Consider the following 9,456-nt stretch of genomic DNA (forward strand, 5'->3'; position numbering starts at 1 on the left):
TCTGATTTTGAATAGTCTGTCATGTTCAGGGGCATTTCTGGGCAGACATTGACTAGTGTCATAAAAATGCCAAAATCTCAAACTGTGGAAAAAAAATAAAGCTATAGAGGGGTATAGGGGAATACATGAGATACAGTTATTTGGTTTGACCCCCGGCTGACTGAACTGCTAAGTCTATGGAATTTTGGACAGTGGAGAAGAATAGGTATATGGTATGTGTCGCTGTTGCTAGATGGTGAGACATTTAAAACATTTGAAACACTTAGTGAAGAGTTCCCTTTGGAGCATACTATGTTTTACCAGTATCTGCAGCTGCGACACGCATTCTCTAGACAGTGGAGCAAGTCACCGATAGTGATACAGAATGACAGTATATTGAATACGCTTGGCCCCCAGAGGGGCACTAGGGGTGTTATATCGATAATTTACAGGGGATTGCTGGGTACATTTTTGTATAGACACCCATTGATGGCTAGATCCAAATGGACAAGGGATTTGGGAGACATATCGGATGAGCAGTGGGAGTCGGTTTTACAATATGTCCCTAGAATATCTGTAAGTGAATCTGGGAGGGGGCCGCAGTTATACACTATACATGGGGTACACAGGACACCTGTGTGGATGAAAAAGGCTGGACTAAGGGCAGACTCTGGATGTCCGAGATGTACGATGGATGAAGTGGATATTCTTCATATGCCATTGTCTTGTCCAAGATTACAGGCATTTTGGATCGGGGTCCTGGATTTGGTGGAAAGCTTGCCGGAAGCAAATATTACTCGAGATCCATTGACGTGTATTTTAGATCATGTAGAGGAGGTGGCGTTGGATGAATGGGGTAGGTTAGCAATAGCCAGACTGCTTTATGTTACAAGTAAAACTATCATATTGCACTGGTTAGATGAGAATCCTCCAGCTAGGCAGGAATTTGTAAAGAGAGTTAATTTTGTAATCCTTATGGAGCGAAGCGTCTACATGAAAAGAGGCAAGATGAACCACTACGAGAATATCTGGGGGGGGTGCTTGGACTTTCCCGGATTGGCTTCCGCAGAACTCGTCAAAAATAGGTTATTAGGGTTATAAAACAGTGTACAACATTGTAATGCATGGCTAAGGATTGTAGATGCGTGACGGGGGGGTTCTTGTTATGGGAAGGGGGAGGGATGTGTTTGGTGTATTTGCATTTATTAAAATATGGGGAAAGTATTATAATTTGTACTCTAATGTATACTTATGTATGTAATACTATCCTGTATGCTTTCTTCAATACTTTATTCGCTGTCGGAACATAAAAGTGCATAAGCCTCCTCTGCACTATAATACTGACCGGCCATTTTATTCGTTTTCTTTTTTTTTACGTAAATACAAAACTACGACGTGACTGACGTGACCAAATTATTGGGGAAACAATGGAGAAAAGCCTAATTCTTTACCCTACCCCTAACTTCAGAATAAACCCTAACTTTAGCCCCAACACTAACCCTAACTAACCTGCCTTATCTGTTTTTCTTTTTATTTGATATTTGGGAGGCAGAATGAACAAACAGTTGAACACCGCACACTACTGGTTCATCCAACAAGGTTTTCTATTAGACTGTGAGCTGTCATTGTCTTGGTAAATAATTAAAGGTTTTTACATAGCTTGCCATTTTTATGGACAATTTAAAGGGGTTGTCCACTACTTTTTGTAACCCCCCATTATATCCCCCTGGGGCCCCTAATGATTTTTGTAATTACATTGCGTTGCCAATTCTGCCTGTGAGCGGCGTCATGCGGGCAGCTGATTCCAGGTCACGTGACCCCCAGGCTGCAGCTGCCGCTAACATCTGCTGATGTCATGTCAATTTCCTGACTCTGGAAATTGATGTGACATCATCAGCAGGCGTGACCCAGCATCAACACACTGCTGTCGCTCATCAAGAGTCACAGCAGTGTGTGGGCGGTGCTGCACCACACGTCACAGCCCCATCACTCTGCAGCATCTGTCTCCTCACCCATCAAGAGTGATGGGATTGTGCAGGGGGTGGACGGGGCTGTGCGGGGGGGTGGACGGGCTGTCTGTCAGCTGTGCGAGGGGTGGACAGGCCGTACCGGAGTCTGCGGGCTGCTGTGTGTGCAGTGCAGGGGTCTGCAGGCTGTCTGCTGGCTATGCGGGGAGTGGACGGGCCGTGCGGGGATCTGTGGGCTGTCTGCTGGCTGTGCAGGTTGGTGGACAGGCCATGCGGGGGTCTGCGGGCATCGATCTCCTGTAATAAAATAATAAAGCAACCTATACTCACCTTTCCGCTGTAGTCCAGATAATAATGAGGGTCCCAAGACTATCTCCCATATAGAGCAGTTAGAATCATAGAATCATAGAATCGTAGAGTTGGAAGGGACCTCCTGGGCCATCTGGTCCAACCCCCTGCTCAAAGCAGGATTCGCTAAATCATCCCAGTCAGATGTCTGTCCAGCCTCTGTTTGAAGACTTCCATTGAAGGAGAACTCACCACTTCTCGTGGCAGCCTGTTCCACTCATTGATCACTCTAACTGTCAAAAAGTTTTTTCTAATATCTAATCTGTGTCTCCTCCCATTCAGTTTCATCCCATTGCTTCTAGTCTTTCCTTGTGCAAATGAGAATAATGTTGATCCTTCTACAATGTGACAGCCCTTTAGATATTTGTAGACAGCTATTAAGTCTCCTCTCAGTCTTCTCTTTTGCAAACTAAACATTCCCAAATCCTGCAACCTTTCCTCATAAGACAGTGTTTGCAGACCGGTCACCATTCTGGTCGCTCTTTTCTGAACTTGCTCCAGTTTGTTGATGTCTTTTTTAAAATGTGGTGCCCAAAACTGGACACAATATTCCAGATGAGGTCTGACCAAAGAGGAGTAGAGGGAAATAATGACTTCACGTGATCTAGACTGTATGCTTCTGTTAATACATCCTAGAATTGCATTTGCCTTTTTTGCTGCTGCATCACACTGTTGACTCATATTCAGTCTGTGATCTATTAGTATACCCAAGTCTTTTTCACATGTGCTGTCACTTAGCCCTATTTCTCCCATTCTATATATGCTTTTTCCATTTTTATTGCCCAGATGTAGTACTTTGCATTTCTCCCTGTTAAAAACCATTCTGTTTGTTGCTGCCCACTTCTCCAGTTTATTTAAATCTTTTTGAATCCTCTCTCTCTCTTCTCTAGTATTTGCTATCCCTCCTAGCTTTGTGTCATCAGCAAATTTAATCAGTTTACCCTCAATGCCTTCATCTAAATCGTTGATAAAGATGTTGAACAATACAGGGCCCAGGACAGAGCCCTGTGGTACCCCACTTGAGACATTCTTCCAACTGGATGTGCAGCCATTTACGACCACTCTTTGGGTCCGATCACTAAGCCAGTTATGAATCCACCTAACAGTTGCCTTGTCCATACCATACTTAGTCATTTTTTCAATAAGGATTGTATGAGAGACTTTGTCAAATGCTTTGCTGAAGTCAAGATATACTATATCTACAGCATTTCCTTGATCCACCCAATCAGTGATACCGTCATAGAAGGAAATTAAGTTAGTCTGACATGACTTATTAGTTACAAACCCATGCTGACTCTGTTTAATCACTTCATTCTTATCCAGGTATTGACATACATGTTGTTTAATAATTTGTTCAAAGATCTTTCCTGGTATAGAAGTCAGACTCACCGGCCTATAGTTGCCTGGGTCCACCTTCTTCCCCTTTTTGAAGATAGGAACAACATTTGCTCTTCTCCAGTCTTCTGGCCCTTCTCCTGTTCTCCAAGAATTTTCAAAGATTATAGAGAGGGGTTCAAAAATTTCTTCTGCTATCTCCTTCAGTACTCTGGGGTGTAATTCATCTGGACCTGGAGACTTGAATTCATTTAGGCTAGCTAAGTGTTTCCTCACTATCTTTCTGTTTATAGATATCCTGGATTCTTCTATTCCCTTAATAGGACAGTGAATAACAGTTGATGTTACATTTCCTTTCTGAGAGAAAACAGATGCAAAATAGGAATTTAAAAGTTCAGCCTTCTCAACATCCTGTCTTACCATTTCATCATTTTCATCCTGTAAAAATCCTATAGCATCTTTGACTTTTCTTTTACTTTTGACATATCCCCAAAATCCTTTATTATTGCTTTTGACATCTCTTGCAAGCCTCAATTCATTTTCAGCTTTAGGTAATCTGATTTGTGCCCTGCAGGTTCTGCAGACAGCATTATATTCTTCTTTAGATATGCCTCCCTCTTTCCATTTTATAAACATTTTTTTCTTCCTTTTTAGCATGTGCTTAAGTTCTGTGTTCATCCATCCTGGTTTCCTTAACTGCTTCCTATTCTTCCCTCTTTTCGGAATTGTTAACAACTGTGCTTTGAGAATTTCATTTTTCAAGATTTCCCATCCTTCCTGGACATTTTTGTCTTTAAGGATATCCAGCCATTGGATCCCTCCAATTCTCTTTCTGAATCCCTTAAAATCTGCCTTTCTGAAATCTAACCTTGACGTCTGAGTCTTCACAGGTCTTCCGCCTCTAGTTATCCAAAATTCTAAAATAGCATGGTCGCTACCTCCTAGGGTCCCAGCCACTTTTACCTCCTCAACCATTTCCTCCCTGTTTATAAGGATTAGATCCAAGGTAGCAGTTCCCCAGTTCCCCAGTTGCATCAGCTGATGTGACCTCTCTCCAGGGACCCCAGCAATGAAATGACAGGCAGAGGTAATCCTCCGCTGTGTATCCCTCCACCACCGGGAAAGAGATCCCGTAACCATAGCCCTAACCCTAATCCTAATTCTCATGCAGCATTGCTGCAAAGTGAGAGCCTGAACTCATGTAACCTCAGTGATGCACTGCAGGAGCCATTGTCTCCTGTCAGTTCATCACTGGGAGGCCCACTCACCTGATGTCACTGTTCTGTAGGGGAGATCGTCGTGGGACACTTGTTATTAATTGGACTGTGTCGGACAGGGAGTATACGGTTTGTTTGTTTATTTTATTACTTTTTAATACAGGAGACCAAGGGCATCGCTTGGATCTGGGCGTGCAAAAAAAATATGAATTCCATGTTGTGTTTTATTTCATTAAAATACTTTATTCTTATGTGTGTGTGTTTTTTAACCCTTTATTACTATAAGATTAATAATGGATAGGCATCTTATTGACACCTGTCCATTATTAACCGAGCTTAATGTCATTTTCCAATAGCAAGGTGACATTAATCCCTTATTACCCCATATCCCACTGCTACACGGGAGTGGGAAGAGAGGGGCTAAGTGCCAGAATTGGCACATCTTATAGATGCGCCATTTTTGGGGCGACTGTGGGCTGGTATTTGTAACCAGGGGGGTCCAATATCCATGGACCCTTCCTATGCTATGAATATCAGCCCGAAACTGTCTGTGTTGCCTTTCTGGCTATAAAATTTAGGGGGACCCCACGTCATTTTTTTGGGGGTCCCCTATGTTAATAGCCAGTAAAGGACATGCAGACAGCTGCCGGCTGATATTCATAGCCTGGGAAAAGGCCATGGGTATTATCCCCTTCCCAGGCTACAAATATTGGCCCCCGGCCATCGGCTTTCCCCCTATGGCAAAGGAAATTGTGCAGGAGCCCACGCCATTTTTTTTATTTCTTATTTTTTTTTAAATGAAATATTGTTCATTAATAAATATGGATATATCTATGGATATACTGTATATATATATATATATATATATATATATATATATATATATATATATGGAAATATCTATGGAAATAAAATATCTATGGAAATATCCATGGCTATATCTATGGATATATCTATAGATAGATATATGGATCTATCTATAGATAGATATATGGATCTATCTATCCATCCATCTCTGTATCTATCCCATATCTATCTATCTATCTTTTTTTCTATCCTCTATCTATCGGTGTGTAATGTAGTGTGGGTTGGACAAGTGTAAAAGAGGAGGTTGGACAGAAATGACATCACAAATCATTTTTTGTTAAATAACATATCTTTATTTAGCTTGCAAAAACGCACACAAATCCGCATGTGAAAAACACATGAAAAGCGCATCAATAACGCACCTGCATTTTCTGCCAAGAGCTGCAGATTCTGTGTGGAATGATCCGCCCTGGAATCCGCCCGGTGTGCACACAGCCTTATAGCTCTCAGCACTATAACGGTGTGTACATGGGGACTTATTATTAAGAACGCCTGTGTCTGTGCGCGCTCCTGCGTGTGTGCGCTCATGATGCTTGCAATGTGTTTTATGTGAACCCGTGGCAGATTGTGCTGTGGATTTTTCCATGCAGATTTTGTTAAATCCGCAGGTAAAATGACTGGCGTCTTACCTGCAGATTTTGTGTGACTTTCACCTGCTTTTTGACACCTGCGGATTCTTATAATGGAACAGGTGTAAAACGCTGCGGAATCCGACATTCTGCAGTAATGAACTCTCAGCGTTTATGCTGCTGATTTTCTGCACCATGTGCACAGAGGTTTTTGTTTTACATTGACTATAATGGCACTGTACAACGCAGGAGAATCTGCTGCGGATCCGCAGGGCCAAATCCGCTGCAGATCTACAGTAGAATCCACAACGTGTGCACAGACCCTTACAATAAGATGCTTCAGATTGAAGAGAGAGGAGGGAGGGGTTTGGGTGTGTTTTGGAGTGGGTGTGCAAGGTGCTGGCTTACAGGCCAGTGCAATGCATCATGGAACTTGTAGTATTAGAGCACAGTAAGTCGGGAGAAAGGAAGTTGTCGATTAACCCGATGAGAGCTGGAGCCAGCACAGAAAATGTGCTGCTAGAGCATGATAAAAGGTAATATTGCTAATATAAACACAGTGGATGTTTTTACTGGCACATAATGGCAAGATTTATGAAAAAAAAGTTATAGTGGTGGACAACTTCTTTAAGTAGAAATGTTCAAAAATATAAAACTCAATGATATTTTATTAAAAAAATTGTTTTCTATCTTAGCAGATGACTGCACCAGGAGATCAGAGGGACAGCTGACATCTTCAATTTTTAAATCTGATGATCTTGAGATCCTGCAAGATACAACTGAAGTGAATGCTATTACTCCAGATATATCATCATCCATTCACAGCAAAGATCCGTCATCTGATCCTATGAAACAGGTCCCATCTTCTGATTCATTACCGACTACTAAGGAAAATCAAAGTCACAAAAGAGGCATTAAAAAACAAACTGCTCCTAAAGCAAAGAAGTCATTTTCCTGTTCAGAATGTGGGAAATGTTTTAACCAGAAATCAGATTTGGTTACTCACTATAGAACTCACACAGGGGAGAAGCCTTTTTCCTGTTCAGATTGTGGGAAATGTTTTAACCAGAAATTAAATTTGGTTATTCAACATAAAATTCACATGAGGGAGAAGCCTTTTTCCTGTTCAGAATGTGGGAAATGTTTTGCACTTAAATCACATTTTGTTAGACACCAGAGAACTCACACAGGGGAGAAGCCTTTTTCCTGTTCAGAATGTGGGAAATGTTTTAACCAGAAATCAACTTTTGTTAAACACCAGAGAATTCACACAGGGGAGAAGACTTTTTCCTGTACAGAATGTGGGAAATGTTTTGCAGATAAATCAAATTGTGTTACTCACCATAGAACTCACATGGGGGAGAAGCCTTTTTCCTGTTCAGAATGTGGGAAATGTTTTAACCACAAATCACATTTTGTTAAACACCAGAGAACTCACACAGGGGAGAAGCCTTTTTCCTGTTCAGATTGTGGGAAATGTTTTGCACGTAAATCAATGCTTGTTACTCACCAGAGAACTCACACAGGGGAGAAGCCTTTTTCCTGTTCAGAATGTGGGAAATGTTTTAACCAGAAATCAACTTTTGTTAAACACCAGAGAATTCATACAGGGGAGAAGCCTTTTTCCTGTTCAGAATGTGGGAAATGTTTTAACCAGAAATCAATTTTGGTTAATCACCAGAGAACTCACACAGGGGAGAAGCATTTTTCATGTTCAGAATGTGGGAAATGTTTTGCACGTAAATCACTGCTTGTTATTCACCAGAGAACTCACACAGGGGAAAAGCCTTTTTCCTGTTCAGAATGTGGGAAATGTTTTAAGCAGAAATCACATTTTGTAAAACACCATAGAACTCACACAGGGGAGAAGCCTTTTTCCTGTTCAGAATGTGGGAAATGTTTTGCATGTAAATCACTGCTTGTTACTCACAAGAGAACTCACACAGGGGAGAAGCCTTTTTCCTGTTCAGAATGTGGGAAATGTTTTGCAGATAAATCAAATTTTGTTACTCACCATAGAACACACACAGGGGAGAAGCCTTTTTCCTGTTCAGAATGTGGGAAATGTTTTAAGCAGAAATCACATTTTGTAAAACACCAGAGAACTCACACAGGAGAGAAGCATTTTTGATGTTCAGAGTGTGGGAAATGTTTTGCACATAAATCACTGCTTCTTACTCACCAAAGAACTCACACAGGAGAGAAGCTTTTTTGATGTTTAGAATGTTGAAATGTTCTACTCAGAATTCAAGTCTTGTTACACATGAGAGAATTCACACAGCAGAGAAGCCATATTCATGTTCAGAATGTGGAAAATGTTTTAAATGGAAAATAGATCTTGATCGCCATCAAAGAGCACACATTGGGAGAAGCCTTTTCTCCTGTTTAGAATGTGGGAAATGTTTTAACCGGAAAGCGCTTCTTGTTAGACATCAGAGACCTCACACAGAGGAGAAGCCTTTTTCATTTTCTTAATGTGGGAAATATTTTACTTGGAAATCAACTGTGAATAAACATCAGAGACGTCACATAGGGGAGAAGCCTTTTTTATGTCCATAATGTTTGAATAGTTTTAACCAAAATAGAATCTTCTTAAATGGGTTGTCTCTTGTCATTCCTCATTTTTGCTGAAAAAAGGATAAAAGTAAACTTTATTAATTCCAAATGTAAAACTATACCCATAATTCACCCCCTGAAGGTTAGTCAGAAGGTGACTAATAGAAAAAACATGTACCCAAAGTTCAGTGGGTGAGATGACGTATACACACTCACTGTCCAAGGCTCGCATTTCTACGTGCTTCATCGACCTCACCAAAGGCGACTCATCAGGAGAGTATTTAATATTGACCTATATTCAAATGAGACTAGACAAAAAAAGCTAAAATCATGTTATCCGAAACAGTCAGAAAACTAGCCACATTTTGGCAGATCCCAGACCTCAAACTATATACTTCGTAAGTTTATAAGCCCCTCCAGTGTCAGGAATAGATAGTATGTGACAATACAGTATAATTCTTGTGATTTTTCTCCTATAGGGACTGCCCTAGTTTGGTATAATCTTAATAATAATCTTTATTTTTATATAGCGCTAACATATTCTGCAGCGCTTTACAGCTTGCACACATTATCATCGCTGTCCCCGATGGGGCACACAATCTACATTTTCTATCAGTA

At 41.0% G+C, this 9,456-nt stretch overlaps 1 protein-coding gene across 1 annotated transcript in view; it reads left to right on the forward strand.

The window, feature by feature from the left end:
• The window catches only part of LOC141063251 (uncharacterized), a 52,529-nt gene extending 43,645 nt beyond the window's left edge, over positions 1–8,884 (forward strand). The window contains exon 7 of the mRNA XM_073557321.1: positions 6,978–8,884. Within this exon, the coding sequence (XP_073413422.1) occupies positions 6,978–8,413 (1,436 nt within the window). The 3' untranslated portion in view covers positions 8,414–8,884. The remainder of the gene's footprint in view (positions 1–6,977) is intronic.
• Positions 8,885–9,456: the final 572 nt, after the last annotated feature.

The sequence above is a fragment of the Dendrobates tinctorius genome, unplaced genomic scaffold, assembly GCF_039654945.1.
Source record: "Dendrobates tinctorius isolate UK_male_01 unplaced genomic scaffold, ASM3965494v1 ptg000249l, whole genome shotgun sequence".
In the NCBI taxonomy this organism is placed as follows: domain Eukaryota; kingdom Metazoa; phylum Chordata; class Amphibia; order Anura; family Dendrobatidae; genus Dendrobates; species Dendrobates tinctorius.